This window comes from Bos indicus x Bos taurus, chromosome 23 (assembly GCF_003369695.1).
Source record: "Bos indicus x Bos taurus breed Angus x Brahman F1 hybrid chromosome 23, Bos_hybrid_MaternalHap_v2.0, whole genome shotgun sequence".
Taxonomy (NCBI): domain Eukaryota; kingdom Metazoa; phylum Chordata; class Mammalia; order Artiodactyla; family Bovidae; genus Bos; species Bos indicus x Bos taurus.
The window spans coordinates 30,769,893-30,793,092 of NC_040098.1; the positions used below are offsets into that span (position 1 = coordinate 30,769,893).

Consider the following 23,200-nt stretch of genomic DNA (forward strand, 5'->3'; position numbering starts at 1 on the left):
ACTTGTGGACTGAATGAGTGAAGAAAGCAAGTCAGTGGCAAAAGATTAGGAAATAAATAGGTATGAGAAGAACTTTATTTGATAAAATGAAGGAATGAAACAGAATTGTGCAGAAATTTCTTTTCCATTTTATGCCTGCTGAGTAGATATATCTTTGACAAATCAACTGAGATAGTGAACATAAAGTAGGATTCAGTTTCAGGATGAGTCTAACTTCTAACTTCCAAACTTCATATATTTTAAATTATAGGTAAGAAATTTATCTCTTTGACTCACTAGAGCTTGCTCAGTTCAGTTCAGTTCAGTCGCTCAGTCATGTCTGACTCTTTGCAACCCCATGGACCGCAGCACGCCAGGCCTCCCTGTCCATCACCAACTCACGGAGTTTACTCAAACTCATGTCCGTTGAGTCAGGGATGCCATCCAACCATCTCATCCTCTGTCGTCCTGTTCTCCTCTCACCTTCAATCTTTCCCAGCATCAGGGTCTTTTCAAATGAGTCAGCTCTTCGCATCAAGTGCAAAGTATTGGAGTTTCAGCTTCAACATCAGTCCTTCCAATGAACATTCAGGACTGATTTCCTTTAGGATGGACTGGTTGGATCTCCTTGCAGTCCAACAGACTCTCAAGACTCTTCTCCAACACCATGGTTCAAAAGCATCAATTCTTCGGTGCTCGGCTTTCTTTATAGTCCAGCTTTCACATTCATACATGACTACTGGAAAAACCATAGCCTTGACTAGACAGACCTTTGTTGGCAATGTATCTGCTTTTTATTTTTTATTTATCTTTTTTTAAATTTTATTATTTTTTAACTTTACAATATTGTATTGGTTTTGCCATATATAAACATGAATCCACCACAGGTATACACATGTTCCCTGAACCCTCCTCCCTCTTTCCTTCCCATACCATCCCTCTGGGTCATCCCAGTGCACCAGCCCCAAGCATCCAGTATCGTGCATCGAACCTGGACTGGAGACTCGTTTCATATATGATATTATACATGTTTCAATGCCATTCTCCCAAATCATCCCACCCTCTCCCTCTCCCACAGAGTCCAAAAATATGCTGTCTAGGTTGGTCATAACTTTTCTTCCAAGGAGTAAGCGTCTTTTTATTTTAAGCGTCTTTTAAGAGCTTGTTAAGAGTAATATAATAAAGATTTATATTTCTATCTGAAAGAATCTTTCTGATGACTTCACCTTTCTTTTATTCAGGTCATGAGCATCAATTGTTCTTTGTGGCAGGACAACAGCATGTCTGTGAAACACTTTGCATTTGTCAAATTCTCTGAGGCCACCGAACAGTGCTTCCTTTTATTTACCCTCATCCTATTCATGTTCTTAGTATCACTGACAGGCAATGCTCTCATAGTTCTTGCCATCTGGACCAATCCAGCCCTCCATACCCCCATGTACTTCTTCCTGGCCAACTTGTCTCTCTTGGAGATTGGATACACTTGCTCTACTATACCCAAGATGCTGCAGAACCTTGTGAGTGAGGCCCGAGGAATCTCTCGGGAGGGCTGTGCTACACAGATGTTTTTCTTTACATTATTTGGTATCAGTGAGTGCTGTCTTTTGGCAGCCATGGCTTTTGATCGCTATATGGCCATATGCTCCCCACTTCACTATGCAACACGAATGAGTCGTGGAGTGTGTGTCCATTTAGCAATGGTTTCTTGGGGAGTAGGTTGCATAGTAAGCTTGGGCCAAACCAACTATATTTTCTCTTTAGACTTCTGTGGCCCCTGTGAAATAGACCACTTCTTCTGTGACCTCTTGCCTATCCTGGCACTAGCCTGTGGGGATACATCCCATAATGAGGCTGCAGTCTTTATTGCAGCCATTCTTTGCATTTCCAGCCCATTTTTATTAATCATTGCTTCTTATGGCAGAATTCTAGCTGCTGTATTGGTCATGCCCTCCCCTGAAGGCCGTCAAAAAGCTCTTTCCACCTGTTCCTCCCACCTACTGGTAGTAACACTCTTCTATGGCTCAGGATCTGTCACCTACTTGAGACCCAAGGCTAGTCATTCACCTGGGGTGGATAAACTCCTGGCCCTCTTCTATACTGTGGTGACATCCATGCTCAACCCTATCATCTACAGCTTACGGAACAAGGAAGTCAAGACAGCTCTTCGGAGAACTCTGGGCAAGAAAAGCAACTTCATTTAGAGGAGTCTATTCTACAGATTTCATGGGTAAGATACTAGGGGAACAACTAAATTCCTCTTTGAAAAAGATGCACACTCAACCTAAGAGGAAAGAAGGAAAGGGAGGAAGAAAGTAGGGAGAGAGGGAGGAAGGAGAAAAGGAGGGAGGAAAGAAGGAAGAAAGGAAGGAAGAAAACACTGTACTTGTCAGTGTGTTTTATAAGAAGCTTCTTTTATAACAGTGACTGTAACAGTGATTGTAATTTTGAAGACAGCTCTCTTCTTATAGCTAAAGTTCTGACTGCCAAGTTTGGAAGGAAGTTGGCTAGCAAAGAATTTTAAAGGTGAAGTCAACACTAGACTGGTTTTCCAGAATATTTCATTTTAGGCTAAAGTACAGGCTTGGAGTATAAATTACCAGATTTATCCTCGGAAGCCTCAGAAATTCTCACTCTATCCTCTTATGCATTTTCTATCCCCTGAGAGGTCTGTATGACATCTGCACTGGTAACTGGGGTAGTTCCCCCACATATGTTTGTCTCATATGACTCTCAGTTCCGCAATAACTATGATGTGAATTATTTCCTTCCATAAAAATGTTTTAAAATTCTTCATTCTCAGTTACTGGTACATAATATAGAATTGAATGATTCTTCTTTGAGTTGTGAGTATATAAAAATGTGTAAACATAAAAAAACAAACTCTTAAAATTCAGAGGTGTTTGTTGCAGAATAATATGAGAAATTTTTGCCAAGAGTCCTCATAGTAAAAATTTTAAAAATAATAATACTTAAATTTAAGGATAGAAGAAGAAGGTTGAATTGAAAATAATTAATATGTTATACTAATATATGTTATCAGTATGTACTTGATTGTGGCAATCATTTCACAATGCGCACATACATAAAGTCATCACCTTATATACCTTAAGTCATAACTCTTGACAATTTTGTCAGTTTTGTCTTGATAAAGATGAAGAAGAAAAAAATGTTATAATAATGTTACAATCAGGGGATGGTAGTGATGCTCACTAATGACCAAGATGTATTTTGCCACATATGCTGTTTTTCCCAAAACCTAATAAATTCATTTAGGACCAGAACAGCATATTATGGTTTCTATTTGTATTTTTATTTGTGTGTAGTCAGTGAAGAATGGAAATAAACTAAGCATGCAAAAATAACTATTTAAAAATTATCCTATAAAAATGGGCAGGAATTATCTGTAGGCATTAGATATTATTATTTATAAGTGTTTATTAATCTAAAAAATAAATGATATTAAAAATTAAAGCAAGTTAGGAACAATTTAGGTAGCATGATCATTTTTGTTTCATTTACTAATTTTGAAAAGTTTTACACGTTTGAAATGATCAAAAGCTGGTCAGTTACATGTAAAAAATAAAACTACATTTCTTCTAACCATAAACTCAAGAAATAGACTCAAGAAATAGATTATAGACCTAAAAGTAATAGCAAGACTAGAAACCATAAAACTCCTAGGAGTGAACATAGAACACTTTTTGAGATAAATCACAGCAATCTTTTTGGATCTGTATGCTAATGCAAAAGATATAAAAGCAAAACCAAACAAATTGGACTTAATTAAGGTTAAAGGCCTTTGACGGCAAAGAAAACAATCTATAAATAACCAAAGGTCAACCTACTGAATGTGAGAAAATATTTGCAAATGATATGCTTGATAAGGGGTTACTACTCAAAATATATAAATAGCTCACTCAACTCAGTATTCAGAAAACCAAACGACTCAGTCAAAAAATGGGCAGAAGGCATGAATAGACATTTTTCCAAAGAACACATATAGATGACCAACAGGCACATTAAAAAATGATCAACATCACTAATTATTAGAGAACTGCAAAAAAAAAAAAAACAGAAAGAGATATCACCCTCACAGCTATCAGAATGGCTATCAAAAAAAAGAAATCTTTGAGCAATAAATTTTGGCAAGTATGTGGAGAAAAGGAAAAGAAATTCTTCTTGATAGGAATGTAAACTGGTGCAGCCACTAATGGAAAACATTATGGAGGTTTCTCCAAAAAAAAAAAAAATACAACTACCAATCCTGGATATAGATCTGAAGAAAAAAAAAAAAAAACTAATTTGAAAAGATACATAGAATCCAATGTTCATAGCAGCATTATTTATAATAGCCAACATATGGGAGCAATCTTAGTGGATAAAGGAGATAAAGGAGATGTTACAATATACATGTCACATATGTACTGAAATACAAATAGTCCATGTCACCACTTCACACATGAAAAGTTGTCAACATGATTATTAGAGAAATGCAAATTAAAACCAAAAAAAAATCACCTCACACTTGTCACAGTGGCTTTTATCAAAAGGACAAGAAATAATGTGTTGGCAAAAAATATGGAGAAAGGGAACATATGCTTGATTCATGGAACTGAAAACTGGTGCAGACATTATGGAAAATAATACGGAGGTTCCTCAAAAAACTTAAAAATAGAACTATCATGTGATGCAGCAATTCATATTCTTGTTATTTATCTGGAGACACCAAAAACAGTCATTCAAAATGATATGTGTACATATATGCTCATTTGCAACATTATTTACAAGAGCCAAGATATGGAAACAGACCAGGTGTCCATGGATGGATGAATGGATAAAGAAGGTGTATTATAAAACAATGCAGTCCTACTCAGCTATAAGAAAAGAATGAAATTTTGTCATTTGCAACAACACGGATGGACCTTGAGGGTATTATGCTAAGGAAATAAGTCACACAAAGATACATACCATATGATTTCAACTATATGAGGGATACTTTTTTAATAAAGCAAATGAACAAACCAAACAAGATTTATAGAGAAAAGACTGGTGTTTGTCAGAGGGGAGGAGGGTTGAGGCAAGGGAGAGGGGGTGAAGGGAATCAAGCAGTATAATATCCAGATAAAAATAAATTGGTCATGGGGGTGTAATCTACAGCATGGTGAATATAGTCAATAATATTACATTGAAAACTTAAAAACTGCTAAGAAAATAAATCTTAAAAGATCTCATCACAAAGAAAAACTGTAACTTTGCATAATAACCAATGGTAATTAGATTTACTGTGATCATTTCAAAATGTATACAAGTATCAAATCATTATGTCATATAATGTAAAAGCAAGTCAATGTATGGCAAAACCAATACAATATTGTAAAGTAAAATAAATAAAATTTTAAAAAGACACACTAAAAAGGAAAATAAATGAATAAAATAAAATTAGTTTCCAGTGTGTTGAAAACCAAATGAGTCTATTTTAAAACAAATCTAGCAATAGAGGAGATGATACCAACCTCAATTCAGTAGGTAACTAATTATACATAAGGAACATTCCCATGGAGAACTCTGTCCCATGGAACTTTTTCTGCTAGCTCATCTGGTATAACCATAAATGGGCTGCTGAAAATAATGTCCAAGGGGCTCAGGAATATAAAAAAAAAAAAATAGCACACCACAAAGCACTCTTGATATTAGTAATATCTACTAAGGTCTTTTGAATCTGGGCTTCTTTTCTTTCTGACAGCATTTTATCAAATAGAAAACTCATATTTCTGAAGATATTTCTTAAGTACTCATCTGCAAACTACAGTTTCTTTGTCCTTTTCTGAACATTTGAAAAATTCAAGTATGTTCCTTCACACTTCCTTTTTCTTAAGTGATGTTTATCTAAAATAAGGGTAAGTAAGACTTTTGCTTTAAAAGCTATCCATTCTTAGAGAAGGTTGGAATGTGTGTACATCATAGTGCCAAATATTCATAGGGAAATTGGAAAGTATTTCATTCCTGGGAGCCTTCTCTAAATATTGGAAATAACTAGTGTGGTACCTATAGAAAGAAATGAGATTTTTCATTGTAATCAACTCAGTTTCTCAGTTGAACCGACCTTAAAAACATGTAAATTTTAGTAAACACTATATCTGACAGATATTAAATACCTGAATGAAGTGTGTAACCTTCATACAATCATATGAACATTTTTAATGTGTAGCATAATAAAAATCTGATAGACAACTTGTCCACATATTTCATCCAGATGTTTTGAAGTCAGATAAAAATATTTTCTTTCTTAGCAATTTCTTAATTGCTTAGAAAATAAATCTTAAAAGATCTCATCACAAAGAAAAATTGTAACTTTGTATAATAACGAATGGTAATTAGATTTACTGTGACCATTTCAAATGTATAAATATTTTAGAATAAAAAATAATATTTTCCCTCACATAACTTTAAAACCACTTTAAATATAAATAAAATACTGTATAAAGACAATTGTATATAAAAAGATACACTAGAATGATAATTTAGTGGAGAGACAAAGAACTTTAAACCTTCACAGATCAATAGATCCCTATATGGTTAAACCATAAGCCTATGGGCTTTCTTTATAGCTCAGTTGGTAAAGAATCTGCCTACAATGCAGGAGACCTGGGTTCAATCCCTGGGTCAGGAAGATCCCCTGGAGAAGGAAATGGCAACCCACTCCAGTATTCTGTCTGGAGAATCCCATGGACAGAGGAGCCTGGCAGATACAGTCCATGGGGTCGAAAGAGTCGGACATGACTTAACGACTAAATTACTATGGTTAAACAGTGACAGAAAATCACTGAAAGTAGATCAAAAATTGGATTAAAATGCCATGGAATGCAAGAGTTAGAAGTAATGAAATATCATGAGATTGATATGGGGAAAATTAGAGATCTAGGGTAGAATTATAGCACTTAAATATACATTTTTGGAATGTAGAAATCTGAATTTATACTCTCATTATCTCTCTACTTCATTGAAGAAATGTATTGATTTTTGATCCTTAAAAAATTTCCTAGTTATTAGCATACAATTGGGATGAATTATTAACAATATCTTAAAATGGGAATACTAAAGTTTGCTTTGTCAAAGCATTTGGGGATCAGTGATTTAATGATTTAATCATTAATTAATCATTAATTAACTAAATGATTTAATGGATGTAAAATGCTTCCTGTAGTGTTTGGCACACCAGGCTCATTCAGAATTAGTTGGAATTATTGTTTTATTTTTGTATTACACTCATCTGACCTAAATGTAGTGTGGAATCAAAGGGCCATAGTGACATCTTATCCCTGAGAAATCTTGTGTGACATTTCCCAGGATAGCTTTGAGGATTTAATGAAACAGAGAATATGAAAACTGTGAAAAAAAAAAAAAAGAAAAGAAAACTGTGCTTTGCAACCCTACAAATGTAGTCTGTTGCCCCTAAACCAATGTCTCTGATCCTAAATTGGAAAAAGATTTTTCTCCTGGACCCAAAGGCTGTCTTCGTAGCTACATAAAATTAAGTAAATCACTGATAACTGTCCAAACTCTTAAATAAAAATAAGATAATCCCACTCAATAAGAAAAATTCCTACAACATAGGTAATTAAATTTTAACAAGAAAAATCAATTGCCCAGTTTAAATGAAGATAATTTATAGCACAAAAAGAGATGGTGCAAACTACTGACTGAATCCAAGTTTACTAAATGAGTCTAAACAGAAAAGGCACACCAGAAAGGTCACATTAGTAGGGCTATTAATTGATTCTGATTGCTGGCAAGGTACATCAATATACCTCTTAGTATAGCCTTCTTGTGTTGTTTATTTACAAATTAATGAATATCTTAATTCTGAATATTTTCTGTCTAATATATTCCAAATGCACAGAACAATTATTGGTACTCATTCCCCTGGAGAAGGGAATGGTAACCCATTCCAGTATTCTTGCCTGGAGAATCCCAGGGATGGAAGAGCCTGCTGGGCAGCAGCACAGGCTCTGTGGGGTTGCACAGAGTCGGACACAACTGAAGACACTTAGCAGCAGCAGCAGCAGCAATGCCATCCCAGGGCATATATCCAGAGAAAAACTTGGTTTGAAAATATACATGCACCTCAATGTTCATTGAAACTCTCTTTACAATAACCAGGACATGAAAGCAACCAAAATATTGAACCAACAGAAATATCCATTGACAGATGAAAGGATAAACAAGATGTAGTATACATATGTATACATATACTACAATATTCCATTGTATATATACATTCACTGCAAGGAGATCCAACCAGTCCATTCTGAAGGAGATCAGCCCTGGGATTTCTTTGGAAGGAATGATGCTAAAGCTGAAACTCCAGTACTTTGGCCACCTCATGCGAAGAGTTGACTCATTGGAAAAGACTGATGCTGGGAGGGATTGGGGGCAGGAGGAGAAGGGGATGACAGAGGATGAGATGGCTGGATGGCATCACTGATTCGATGGACGTGAGTCTGAGTGAACTCCGGGAGTTGGTGATGGACAGGGAGGCCTGGCGTGCTGTGATTCATGGGGTCGCAAAGAGTCGGACACAACTGAGCAACTGAACTGAAGTATATATACATATACATATACATACATATATACAATGGAATATATATATATATATATAGAGAGAGAGAGAGAGAGAGAGAGTGGAATATTACTCAGTAATTAAAAAGAATGAAATAATGACATTTGCAGTGACATGGATGGATGTGGAAATTATCATACTAAGTGAGGTAAGTCAGACAGACAAGACTAATATATGATATCACTTATATGTGGAATCTAAAAGCATGATACAAACTAACCTATTTACAAAACAGAAAGACTCACAGACTTAGAGAATAAACTTGTAGTTACTAAGGGAGAAGGCTGGGGGGAAGGGATAGAGTTTGGGATTGACATGTACACACTGCTATATTTAAAATATATAACCAATGAGGACCTACTGTATAGCATAGGGAACTGTGTTCAATACTCTGTAATAACCTAAATGGGAAGAGAATTTGAAAAAGAGTAGATACCTGGAAAAAAAAAAAAAAGTCCTTCCTCTCCACTCTTTTTAAGTTTATATTTTAAACTCAAAGTTCCTTTAGACTTAAAGCACTTGATGCCTTTTTCTCAAGAATAGATTTCATTAAGTTAGGCCTTTATATTATTTTTTAATCAGACTAATTTATCAGCAACCTTATATTCGCTTTCACTGGAGAAGAAAATCTTATGATAAACTTTTTTTTCTTATTTGCATAGAGTGAACTTTTAATAAAAATACATAAATAAATAAAGCTAGTGTGTGCCTGCTAAGTCACTTCAGTCATTTCTGAGTCTTTGCAACCCTATGGATGGTAGCCCACCAGGCTCCTCGCTCCTCTGTCCATGGGATTCAACAGGTAAGAACATTGGAATGGGTTACCGTGCCCTCCTGGGTTGCCAGGGGCCTCCTTCAGGGGATCTTCTCAACCCAGGGACTGAACCCACATCTTACATATCTTGCATTGGCAGGCAAGTTTTTTACCACCAGCACCACCTGGGAAGCCCAAATAAACCTAGACTTAACGCCAACTTTAGGTGAAGCCTTCTGATCCTGTGTGAGTGCCCTGGCTTCTAGCAACACTGACATGGCGGGCCTCAGCTTCTCCAGGACTTGCATAAGTAGAAATCTGTAATACTAAGCACGTTCACCACAGCAACAGATCTGCCTCAAGCTTCCAGGACTTTTCTATTATACAACAAATTGCAAAGAACATCAAGAAGGTCCTGCTTGGAAGATAAATCAGCACCTAAAAACCAAGAGAAACCATCAGTAAGGTAGCAGTGGGGGAGAATTAACAAACATTACCAAATGTCTTCATTTTATTGGTTTCCACCAATGCCAACATAAGGTGGAAATGTACAAGTCTAAGAAGACACTGACTACAGTGACTCTGTCCTTCCCAGGCCCTAATTAGTAACTGCAAAGTCTGAGAGGATAAAGGCCTTTTCTCACATGTACAGTACAAGGATCACTGTTTCAGAAGCTTGGAGATTACAAATTTACATGTCCACATTAATAGTCAATGTTCTCTTAAACTAAGCTTATCTTTCTGGGAGCACAGGGCCTAATATTTTTAAAAGATCATTTTCTCGCCTTCAATAACCAATCCCTGTTTCATTTTTTTTAATTTAAATTTATTTATTTTAACTGGAGGCTAATTACTTTACAATATTGTATTGGTTTTGCCGTATATCAACATGAATCTGCCACAGGTGTACACATGTTCCCCCTGTTTCATTTTTGGTTAGATCACAAGTGTAGTCATGCAGAGTTGAATTCAAATTGTTGTTAACTTATCAGCCTGAACTTCAAATTTAAGAAGTCTTAAAGAATCAAGTTAACCTGGAAAGTCTTCAATTTCAAGGATTTACAGTCCTGCCATAAATGACTCTCCAAACCCATACCAGTGTTGCCTCATTCTCAAACACAATAGAAAAATTCTATTTCTCAGAAGAAAGAAAAGAATAACTAATAAATGTTGTCAACAGTAGTGCCATGTCTTGATTTGATCTTTGTTGTTGTTCAGTCGTTCAGTCGTGTCTGACTCTTTACAACCCCAAGGACTGCAGCACACCAGGCTTCCCTGTCTATCACCATCTCCTGGAGCTTATACAAACTCATGTCCAGTGAGTCATTGATACCATACAGCCATCTTGTCCTCTGTTGTACCCTTCTCCTCCTGCCTTCAATCTTTCCTAGCATCAGGGTCTTTTCCAATGAGTTGGTTCTTCACATCAGGTGGCCAAAGTATTGGAGCTTCAACTTCAGCATCAGTCCTTCCATTGAGTATTCAGGGTTGATTTACTTTAGGTTTGACTAGTTTGATCTCCTTGCAGTCCAAGGGACTCTCAAGAGTCTTCTCCAACACCACAGTTCAAAAGCACCAAGTCTTACAAGTTCAGCCTTCTTTATGGTCCAAATATCACATCCTTACACGACTACTGGAAAAACCATAGCTTTGACTAATGGACCTTTGTTGGCAAAGTAATGTCTCTGCTTTTTCGTATGCTGTCTTGGTTTGTCATAGCTTTTCTTCCAAGGAGCAAGCGTCTTTTAATTTCATGGTTGCAGTCACCATCTGCAGTGATTTTGGAGCCCAAGAAAATTAAGTCTCTCACTGTTTCCTTTGTTTCCTCATCTATTTGCCATGAACTGATGGGACCAGATGTCATGATCTTTGTTTTCTGAATGTTGAGTTTTAAGCCAGCTTTTTCACTCTCCTCTTTCACCTTCATCAAGACACTCTTTACTCTTGATTTGGTCCACTCCATGCATTTCCGGTGAACTGCTCATTAGGAAACTTCACCTCTGTGGTAACAGGAGTGGTCATATGACCAAAACAGGTAAATTAGTCTTTCTATCCCAAAGGAAAATCTGAGACTAGTCAAGATCATCTTATTAAAAATGATATATGATACAGTATATATAAACATATATGGTAAAAAAAAAACTTTTCCTTCCAGTAGAATGACAACTGTGCTAGTTTCCCATCATTGCTATGACATATTGCCATATACTTAACGGCTTAAAATAACACAAATGTTTAGTACCTTAGAGTTCTGGAGATGAGGAGGCTAAAATAGGTCAACAGGGCTGTGTCCTTCTGCAGACATTAGGAGAGAATCTATTTACTGGTCTTTTCCAACTTCTAGAGGCCACCGATAATCCTTTTCTCCATCTTTTAAGTCAGAAGCATAATATCCTGTCTCCTCCCTAACTCCTGCCTCGTCTTATAAGAACCTTTGTAATTATATGGGCCCACTTGGGTAATTCAGGTTAATCTCCCCATCTCAATTTCCTTGATTTATTTTTATCTGTAAAAATTCTTATACTGTGAAAGACAATGTATAATCACGGGTTCCAGGGATTGGGATGTGAACAATTTGAGAAAAAAGAACAACAATGCATTATTTACATACCAAATTAAGTAATAAATGTACAATAAATAATGTAACTTTTTCTTTTTTATTGAAATATAGCAGATATGGACATGAGTTTGAGCAAACTCAGGGGAACGGTGAGGAACTGGGAAGCCTGGCATGCTGCAGTCCATGGGATCGCAAACAGTTGGACACAACTGAGCAACTGAACAATTATGTTCATTTCAGGTGTACTATGTAGTGATTTGGCATTTGCAGGCACCATGAAATGATCACCACAATAAGTCTAGTAACCATCTGTCGCCATGCAATATAATGGGGAACTGACAATATTCCTTATGTTGTATACTACATTCCTAAGACTTCCTTATTTTCTAAATGAAAGTTTGTATGGCAAAACCAATACAATATTGTAAAGTAAAAATAATAATAATAATAAATAAATAAAACTAAAAAAAAAAGTTTGTATGTATTAATCCCATTTCATATTTTACACCCCCTCTGGAAACCATCTACTTGTTCTCTGTATCTATGAGTGTGTTTGTTTTGTTTTATTTGCTTGCTTGCTTTATTTTTTATATTCTATACATAAGTGAGATTATATGATATTTGTCTTTCTCTTTATTATTTCACTTAGCATAATATCTTATAGATCTATTCATGTTGAAGTAAATGGCAGATTTCATACCTCTTTATGGCTGAGTAATATTCCATTACTGAGCGTGCATGCATGCTCAGTCACTCAGTCTTTTCTGACTCTTTGTGATCCCATGGACTGTAGTCCCCCAGGTTCCTCTGTCTATGTAATTTTCCAGGCAAGAAATATTGGAGTGGGTTGCCATGTCCTACTCCAGGGGATCTTCCCGATCCAGGGATCAAACTCACATCACTTCCATCTCTTGCATTGACAGGTGGGTTCTTTACCACGGAGCCACCTGGGAAGCCCAATGTATATATATGTCTTCTTTATTCCTCTATTGATGAACACTTAGATTGATTCCATATCTTGGCTATTAGTAATGCCACAATGAACTTTGGTGTGCTTATATTCTTTCAAATTAGTGGTTTTGTCTTCTTCTGGTAAATACCCAAAAGAGAAATTGCTGGATCATATGGTAGTTCTTTGCCAGCAAAGGTCCATCTAGTCAAAGGTTATGGTTTTTCCAGTAGTCATGTATGGATGTGAGAGTTGGACCATAAAGAAGGCTGAGCACTGAAGAACTGATGCTTCTGAACTGTGGTGTTGGAGAAGACTCTTGAGAGTCCCTTGGACTGCGAGGAGATCAAACCAGTCAAACCTAAAGGAAATCAACCCTGAATACTGAATATTCATTGGAGGGACTGAGGCTGAAGCTGAAGCTCCAATACTTTGGCCACCTGATTCGAAGAACTGACTCATTGGAAAAGACCTTGATGCTGGGAAAGATTGAAGGCAGGAGGAGAAGGCGATGACAGAGGATGAGATGGTTGGATGGCATCATCGACTCGATGGACATGAGTTTGAGCAAGCGCCGGGGGTTGATGATGGACAAGGATGCCTGTTGTGCTGCAATCCATGGGGTTGCAAAGAGTCAGACAGGACTGAGGGACTGGACTGAACTGAACTGATGGTACTTCTATTTTTCATTTTGTGAGGAACCTCCACATTCTGTTTTCCATAGTGACTGCATCAATTTACAATCTCTGCAACAGTACACAAATGTTCCCTTTTCTGCACAAGAATAAATGAACTCTAAAAATCACCATTTTGTGCAAAATAACAATCACTGTTTCTTGGAAGAATTAATAAAGGGTGCTTGATAATAAGACCAGTGGGTGATGGCTTCAGGCTCTCAGAGGGCCCTGCAAACCTAAGCTTCCTGACCACCTGAGTGCTAGTCGCTTCCAGTAGTCACAAGTAACTCGGTGGCCCCAGAAGTTTCCCTTGGCTAGAGGAAGCTTCATTTGCTCCAAGATTCTAAAGAGATCCTGTGTGGGAGAAGGCAATGGCACCCCACTCCAGTACTCTTGCCTGGAAAATCCCATGGACCGAGGAGCCTGGTGGGCTGCAGTCTATGGGGTCACTAAGAGTCGGACGCGACTGAGTGACTTCACTTTCACTTTTCACTTTCATGCATTGGAGGAAGAAATGGCAACCCACTCCAGTGTTCTTGCCTGGAGAATCCCAGGGACGGCGGGGCCTGGTGGGCTGCTGTCTATGGGGTTGCACAGAGTTGGACATGACTAAAGCGACTTAGCAGCAGCAGGGGGTTAGACAATAAACTTCTAAGGTAACATAAAAGAAACAGTGGCTGTTCCAGCATTGAAAGAATGGCATATAAGTTGATGTTCCAAAACAACTTATACCAACATTGTCTTCTGAGTGCTGCCTATTATGAAATCTGTTGTAAAGAAGAGCCTAATATTTATAAGATTAGAAGAAAATAAACCTTTTATTGATAAAAATAAATAAATAAATAAAGAGATCCTGTGAACCCAGGCTCCCAATCAAGCAGGGCACCAACCAACACCCATGGCATCAAGTTCCTGACCAGCTCCCACGACCATGGGCATCTCCTAAGTAACAGGCTCCCAGCAGGCCAGCACACCCAGGCTTCTGGCATATTTCTGCCCTGGCCAACTCCCACAGTCCAGGATATCTCCTCTGGTCTTAGGCTTCCAATCAGTGACCACAAACCAGGGTCTAGAGAGCACTTGTTAACTCATGATATTGTAGGGCCCCAGTACCAGGTTGACTCCTATTTCAGGCTTTTGATGCACCCCAGCACCAGGTCACCAAAATACTCCTGCAGCAGTTGACCATGGATGCCACCAGAATGCACACATAGACTCCCTAGACAAGCTGACTGGTAGAGGCCTTTGCCTGCCAAAGCAGATTTATAAAGACTAGTACAGGAACCTACATCCTCAGATGCACAGATACCAAGGCAAGACCACAAATATCATGAGTAATCAAGAAGGTATGATACCACCAAACACAATACATACTGTAAAGAAATGCCAACTTCTCAATTCTCATCCTATTATTAATATCCAATTCCATACCATTTTTTGTTGAACTTTATTTTGTTCATATAATATTTTCCTAATTTTATTTAGTTGTATACCTCTGTTTTCTTGTACTTCACTGAATTTTTTAAAGGATTATTTGAATTCTTTGTTAGACAGTTGGTAGATTAAATTTTCATCCAACAGCAGCAGTGCACACATTCTTTTCAAGTGGACACAGATTATTCTTCAGCATAGAACGTATGTTAAGTTGCAAAACAAGCCTTAGCTAATGTAAGAAGACTGAATTCATATCAAGTATCTTTTCTTACCAGAAACATAAGAAATTAGATGTCAATTACAGGATGACAATTGGAAAATTACAAACTAATGGAAACTAAACAACATACTCCTGACAACCATTGGTCAAAAAAATGGGGGGGTGGGGGAACCAAAAATATCTTAAGACAAATGAAGATGGAAATACAAAATACCAAAACTTGCAAGATGCAGCAAAAGCAATTCTAATAGGCAAGTTTATAAAGATAAAAAGAAAAAATTACAAAAAGCAATCTATCTTTATCTCAAGTAACTAGAAAAAGAAACAAACTAAGCCCAAAGTTAGAAACAAGAAAGAAAATAACAAAGAGCAGAAATAAATGATAGAGATACAAGAAAAACAACAGAAAAGACCAACGAAACTAAGAGTTGGTTTATTTGAAAGATGAACCTGACAAACCTTTAGCAAGATTAGCACAGAAAAACAGAGAGAGCAGCTTTATTCACAATAGTTAAGAATCTATCAAAAGATGAATGGATAAAGAATACCTTACATACAGTGAAATATCCTTCAACCTTGAGAAAGAAGAAAATCTTGCCTTGTGCAAAAAATATAGATGAAACTTGAGGGTGTTATGCTAAGTAAAATAAATTAGAAAGACAAAAACAAGTATGTTCTCACTTTTATGTGAAATTTAAAAATAAATAAAAGGCAAACAGAAAAATAGCTAGTAAAAGAATGGTTACTAGGGGCTGCTTGGGAGAACAGAAAATGTTGGTTATAGAGTACAAATTCTCAGCACTAAAACACTTTCTGTAGATTTAATTTACACTGGTGACTATAACAATATGTGCGTGTTAAGTCGCTTCAGTCTTTGCAAGTCCAGGGACTGTAGCCCACCATGCTCCTCTGTCCATGGAATTCTCCAGGCAAGAAAACTGGAGTGGGCAACCATGCCCTCCTCCAGGGGATCTTCTCCATCCAGTAATCAAACACTAGTCTCTTAAGTCTCCTGCATTGCCAGGCAGGTTCTTTACCACTAGTGCCACCTAATGTATTATATACTTCAAATTTACTAAAAGAGTAGATCTTAAATATTCTCACTACAAAAAAAAATGTATAATAAATGGGAGAACAGATAGGTTAACTATTTTTTGGTAAATATCTGCAATATGTACATGTATAAATCATCACAATGTACACCTTGAACTTGAACATATTGTATGTCAATGATGCCTCAATAAAGCTGGAGGAAAAATAAAAATATAAATACATAAAAATTATGGATGAAAATTAAAGGAAATTGGAATTCCGCCTAATTTTCGACCTTCTCCCCACCAGGTTCTTGTGAACTACCAAATAAACATAGTAACTTTATAGTAGAGAAGCCTAAAAGACACCATGTTATCCAAGTGTTCACAGCTCATATCATCAGTAATAGAATAAGTAAATACCAGGTTCCTTCTAATAAGATGCAGCTCAGGTGACACAATATCAGTTTTGTGGAGTCTCATTGTCAAAAAGGAAAATTCTAATTCTGCATAAACACTAGGCAACTATAAATTGAAAAACATTGTATAAAATAAATGGCCTATACTCTTCAGAAATATTTAGCTATTAAAGGCAAAGAAAAACTGAAAAATGGTTTTAGATTAAAGGACACTAAGAGACATAACACCTAAATCTAATTTGTTATCCTGAATTAGCTCTTCAGTTTAGGAAATACTCTCAGGAACAGTTAGGGATGGGTCAGCATATATACTATTTCAGAAAAATATTTAAATTCATATTAATATTATATAATTATAGACAGAATGGCAAAGCACCCGTGGTGAAACATTAACACTATGAAATCTGGTGGAGGTCTAAATCTGCACTATTTTCTTTTCTGGAAGTTTTACTGTTGTTGAATTGTAATTTGAATATGGTGTATTTGTATTTGAAATTATTATGCTTGAAATCACTTGATGCTGTCATAGCATATGATAACCAGTGACCTTTCAGCTTCATATTTGTAAAAAGAATACAATGTATGGCAATGAGGCTAATAAAATAGTAGAGAATGAGTGAATCTGAACTGGAAGCCAGAGCTAGTTTCTGTAACTATCTGATGGCATATTTGTGCCAATAATCCTGCACTGCTGAGATATACTAAGAACAAACAATTGAGCATGTGTTTAGGGAATATGCTGCACAGGAATCAGTAATGAGAAGTGGGCAAAGATTGGGAGATATCGTCCTGAAGAGGAGGAAAATTTTACTAAGATAAAAGAAGATGATCCTTCAGTGCATTTAGCTTCCATTCTTAGCTGAGAAAATGCTTTCATCATCAGTTCTTCAGTAAAGTTGCCTGTGACCCAAATTCATGTGTGCTGTTTAAATGTCAATTTACCAAATATTGGTTGGAGGTTTAGGGTTGGCAATGATAGAGTCTTAGATCTAGTTGTTGTTGACCATAACAAGGGAACTCAGGTAAAAATCTATTGTCGTTACCTGATTTGTCATATACAAGTTACTTAAGCTTAGGTAAGTCTCATATCTTCTTCTCTTCAGTTTTCTCATCTAGAAGGTGAGAAAAAAACATACTTATATCCTGCCTGTGATAAAAAAAGTTTCATGTAAGAAGTATGAAAATAGAAGCAATATAAACAATAGTATCTGTGGTGATCTTTGGGAGAATTTTTTGAAAGTAATCTTTATTTTAGATTACAAATAAATATTACAGTAACATGGCTAGGATTCAAAACCATAAACACTAAATTTATACATTTCAAGAAAAATAGTCTACACATACAAAAAGATATTTCTGTGTTTTTCAAGCATAAAAGGAAAAGAAGAAATGGGAAATTTCAAAGCTTTTTCAAGTTAGTGAGATACTCTGGTACTGTATGAGGTATAGCAAACAATAAGAATTCCATAAGTACAAGGTGGTTCAAAGAACTAAACTATGTCTTGTAAGTTCTTAAAAGATTTTTGCTCTGTGATAGTTCTTTTGCGTGGCCCCAATTATTTACTAAAAGTTCTTTTATAGACATGATTCTTGATTCTTCATTTCTTGGAAAGTAGCTTAAGGACAAATGTATATACCCCATATTATTGTTTATTGCTAGTTAGAGTAAACAACCACAGACATACAAAGGCAAAGACACAGACATCAGAATCAACGTACATGAGAGCCACACGAGAAGTTGAGACAAAGATGTGGGACGTTTTTCTTTTTAATAATTTAGGGAAAAGGGCTTGAATCAATCATATCTAAAATTTAGAGGCCCCCAAAACTAAAACAGACATTTAAGAACCATACAAAACTCAGGTGTTGCCAAGATTTTACTTTATTCCTTATTCCATTTTTTATCTCAATAATCTCAATATGGTGCAGTTTAAAATGTTATATACATAGTACATTTACTTCAGATGGAGATGGTATTAATAATATAGGAAACAACACTATTACTTTAATTCAAAGTGCATTTATTTATTTATTTGAAAAATACATGCTAATTTTCATAAGAACTTTCTAACCACAAATATTCAAATCAGATCGAGCTTAGAAAAGAAAAAACTACCATTTTCATATAGCTTTTATCATAAAATTTTTCCAATATATTTTCAAGTAATTCCTTCAAATACCCATTGGATTCATCAATACACTTTTCAGAGCCTAGCACTTGGTCGCTTTAGATACTGTTTACTGCTTCTTGGATTACGCAGGTGCTACAAGCACTTATTTCACTTAACAATACCTAGCCTACGATGACCATTACTTTATGAGCTATATAGCACAGCTTTAAACTTATTTTCCCTTCCTTTACACTTCTCACTAACTTGAAAAAGAGAGAAATATGAGACGCTTACTTCCGCTGCATTACTGAGAGCACTTCTTGTTACGACTCATGCAAGTCACTTTGTTACTAATGATAATGGGACATTATAGAATACAGACCAAAATTCCTCTCAATATTAACTAGCATTCAAAAAAAGAATAACAATGTTGGAGAAAACATGTAAAGTTTTTCAAAATGTCTTTCGTTAGACCAAAGATGGAAGACAAATTGAATAACAAATTCTGCCTACAAAGCAAGAAATTAAACAATATATTCTAGGTTTTTTTTAAGGAATTATACCTGAATTTTGTCAATTTTTATAATAAATTCTATACTTCATTTTCAATTAAGAAAATTATACTTTTATTATGTTTGTGCACTAAAACCTGAATATTCATGTTTGATCCATTTTTACATGGCTGTTATCACCACTAAAGAATGATTAGTATTAAGACAGACTGTGTCTAATTCATATCTATTACCACGAACTTTGTGACCTTGTGAGTGTACACATTCATTAAGTGTTAATTGAGTGAATGAAAGATTGATGAGTGGATGACTGGAAAAACCATTGGTGAAGAGATATTCCATTTTACCATTCATGTCACCAGTATAAACAGACCATCCTCACCCCACTAGTCTCTTTACTGCCCCTCTTACATCTTTGTTTCTGAGGGTGTAGATTAGAGGGTTGAGGCTAGGTGTGACAACAGTATAAAAGAGGGCAATGAACTTGCCCTGATCTTGAGAATTTCCTGATGGTGGCTGGAGGTATATGCACATGACTGGAATGAAAAAGAGGGATACGACCATAAGATGGGCTCCACACGTCCCAAAGACTTTCTGGAGTCCAGTTGTCGACTGCATCCTCAGCACTGCCCGGGCAATGGCACCATAGGAGCTGAGAATGAGGATGAGAGGTATGAGAACAAAAATGGAGCTTGTGACCATGAGGGTTAGCTCATTAGCACGGGTATCAATGCATGACAGTCGAAGCAGTGCTGGAACTTCACAGAAGAAATGGTCCACTTGGCGATGTCCACACAGGGGTACCAAAAATGTAAAGAAAGAATGAAGTGCTGAGTTGGTAAAGCCACTTACCCAAGAAGCCACAGCCAACAGATGGCAGAAACGAGGGTGCATGAGGATAGAGTAGTGCAGGGGTCTACACACAGCTGCATAACGGTCATAGGACATCACCATCAGAAGCACACATTCTGTGCATCCCAGTGCGAGGACAAAATAAAGCTGAATCATGCAACCAGTGTAAGAGATGGTTTTTCCTGGACCCCAGAGGTTGACCAGCAACTGAGGGATGAAGCTGGTAGAGTAGCAGAGATCCAGAAAAGAGAGATTTGAGAGGAAAAAATACATAGGAGTGTGGAGATGGGAATCCAAGTATGACAAGATAATGATGAACAGGTTGCCTGTCAATGTCATCAAGTAGAACACCAAGACAACCACAAAGAGAACTACTTCCAGATGAGGCCAATTAGAAAACCCCAGTAGAACAAAGTAGGCTTCAGAGGTTGCATTCATTTTTCTCGTGGTCATTCATTACTTGTTATCTGAGGCAAGTATCATATATACCCTAGAAATTTAAAGAAATACTGCAAAAGCAAAAAAAAAAAAAGTACATTGGAGCCACCTGTAGTTACCTCTTTTGGGGTCTTTTAATTGCTTGTATTTTATAAGTACAACTCCTGAAAAAGATGTTAGCAGTAGACAAATACTTGAATTTCAACAGGCACATTAAAAACAGTTAGCCTCACACTTGTAAGTCTGATTTAGGCTTTAAAACTCTTAGTCTTTAACTAATTGTTACGCTAGACTACTGTCTACAGCTCAGAAACCATGGATGATAATCAGATAGCAAATTGCCTAAAAGAAACTTTTTGTAATTAAACATAAGATTTATTATAAAGAATTATTAAGCTATAAAAGGAGAGGAACTATTTTTTTTAATGTTGTTAGAACTCTAAATAATGTCTTGGCCCAAGGGACAGTATCCAAGAAAGGACAAGCTTGGAAAGAGGCACTTCCTGCTCAAGGCTACAGTTCAGACCTCCTCAAAGAGGGTGTGGTTGCGTCCCCTGGATGATGAACTTAACTGTGGCTGAATCAAAATATAGCAATGGTCCAAGAGTGAATTACAAAGATACATCACTTAGAGATCACTGCCATTTGAGGGGTAATAGGAAGGCAATGGCACCCCACTCCAGTACTCTTGCCTGGAAAATCCCATGGACGGAGGAGCCTGGTAGGCTGCAGTCCATGCGGTCGCTAAGAGTCGGACAGGACTGAGCGACTTCACTTTCACTTTTCACTTTTCACTTTCATGCATTGGAGAAGGAAATGGCAAGCCACTCCTGTTCTTGCCTGGAGAATCCCAGGGACGGGGGAGCCTCGTGGGCTGCCATCTATGGGGTCACACAGAGTAGGACACGACTGAAGCGACTTAGCAGCAGCAGCAGCAGGAAAATTTCAGATTTTTAAATATTTCTTTAGAATGAGACAGTATATCATGAGAAATATAAACCCAGATGCTTTTGTTGCTTCTTCTGATGCAGATATAATTTTCTTCTTCCTTACACAGTTGCATGAATAACATAATATATTAATTTTAAAGAGTAGCAGCTCTGAGATATATTTATCTGTTGCATGACCCATCGTTCAGTATTCTTATAGAAGTTAAAAATAAGATATGAGACCAAAAATTTTTTTTTTAATTTAAAAATTGATGTAAGTAGAAAACTGGTAGGAAATTTAGGATTAAATTTCTACTTACAGTAAGAAAGGAAAATAAAGACCTCATCAAAGGTTGCTTTCATAGGCTGTAGAATGAAATATCTCTTCTCTATTTTTGAAATACAACATTATGGAGGATTCCCTGTATTTGTCTGCCCAATCCATGCCTCTTTATCTGTGGGCCAATGATCTCTTTGAAATCACCAATATAAATGTCTGCCTACACCATGTATTCTAATCTACTACATCAGTACAGGAAAGCAGAGACTGAAAATAACTATGATTACCATTACAACACAAGAAAGGATCCTGAGTCTACCAAAAAGATCTCATTTTATCTGGAAGGAGGAACTAGTTGGAGCATATACTGTGTCAGGGAATGGACCCCTTTTCCTAGAGCAAACAGAGCCCTTATGGAAACAAAAGAATACTGTTTTGTTTTCCCTGACTGAGGCCACTGGGAGTATAAATCCCAAAGCAGCAATTAATGCCCTTCAAGGAGTTGTCCCAGGTTAGAACAGTTTCCTGCTTTCTCCCAAAGCAGGGTGGAAAGGACCAATTGAAACCACCAGTTAGCTGACTGGTTTTCCTAGAATGCCCTTCTGCAAGCCCCACTCTGAGCTGAGCAAACACTCACAGCTGCTCACTGGAGGGAGGGCTGCCATGACGGAGGGAAAAGCTGAGTGTGGAATGCTGAGGCAGCTGAAAAACCAAATGGCCTCTGAGCAGGGAGGGGGCAGCCATTATGGGCACTTACACAGGTAGCACATCATGAACAGAACAGATCTCTGATGGCAGCCAGACCACCACACCCAATACACTGACTATCGCCAAATAAACATCCCCAGCCTCTCTTACTCCAGCACTGCTCCCCTCTGGGGCTGAGGGGGCCAGTGCTGGAAGGGAGAGGAACACACACTATAAGGGAATGGAGCCAACTGACTCAACCCTCAGGGCTTCTGTTCCAGCAACGTGGGACCCACCCTTGCCTTAAATAGGGTGGTGATAGCAACTGAGCAGAGAGGATGTCTTGGCTCACACCTGGCTCTGGCCCTAGCCCCTTCATCTCTAACCCCACCTCCTAACCAGGTGGTACCTGCCAGCACACTCTGAAGAAATATCTGTCTTGTATTCAAATCAAACTCAGCTTTTCCCCCAAAGCCACTGCACCCACATGAATTGTACAGGGACACTGCCAAATCTGTACACTATTTCAAGATTGCCAGTGATAACTGTTTCACCTAATTTCATAAAAACAGAGGAAGTTAAGCAAAATGAGAAGACAGAGTAATTTTTCTCAGTTGAAAAAGCAAGAGAACACTCCTGGGGGGGTGGGGAACTAATGAGATGAAATAAACAATTTACTAAAGAATTGAATAACCTCAGTTATGCAGATGACATCACCCTTGTGGTAGAAAGTCAAAAGGAACTAAAG

At 37.1% G+C, this 23,200-nt stretch overlaps 2 protein-coding genes across 3 annotated transcripts; one reads left to right on the plus strand and one right to left on the minus strand.

Annotated features, from left to right (window-relative positions):
* Positions 1 to 1,244: 1,244 nt before the first annotated feature.
* LOC113882021 (olfactory receptor 7C1-like) lies at positions 1,245 to 12,067 on the plus strand. 2 transcript variants are annotated; one of them, XM_027525188.1, is made up of 3 exons: positions 1,245 to 1,496; positions 2,114 to 2,206; positions 12,028 to 12,067. In XM_027525188.1, the coding sequence occupies exons 1-3, from the start codon at positions 1,260 to 1,262 to the stop codon at positions 12,037 to 12,039; spliced, it is 342 nt and encodes a 113-aa protein (XP_027380989.1). In that variant the 5' UTR covers positions 1,245 to 1,259; the 3' UTR covers positions 12,040 to 12,067. The 2 variants fall into 2 exon arrangements, with proteins under 2 accessions (XP_027380989.1, XP_027380988.1); XM_027525187.1 differs by having other exon boundaries at positions 1,248 to 1,496; positions 12,025 to 12,064.
* A 6,469-nt stretch (positions 12,068 to 18,536) lies between these two features.
* On the minus strand, positions 18,537 to 20,574 carry LOC113881870 (olfactory receptor 2J3-like). The gene has a single exon (XM_027525000.1). The coding sequence runs from the start codon at positions 20,569 to 20,571 to the stop codon at positions 19,645 to 19,647; it is 927 nt and encodes a 308-aa protein (XP_027380801.1). The 5' UTR covers positions 20,572 to 20,574; the 3' UTR covers positions 18,537 to 19,644.
* Positions 20,575 to 23,200: the final 2,626 nt, after the last annotated feature.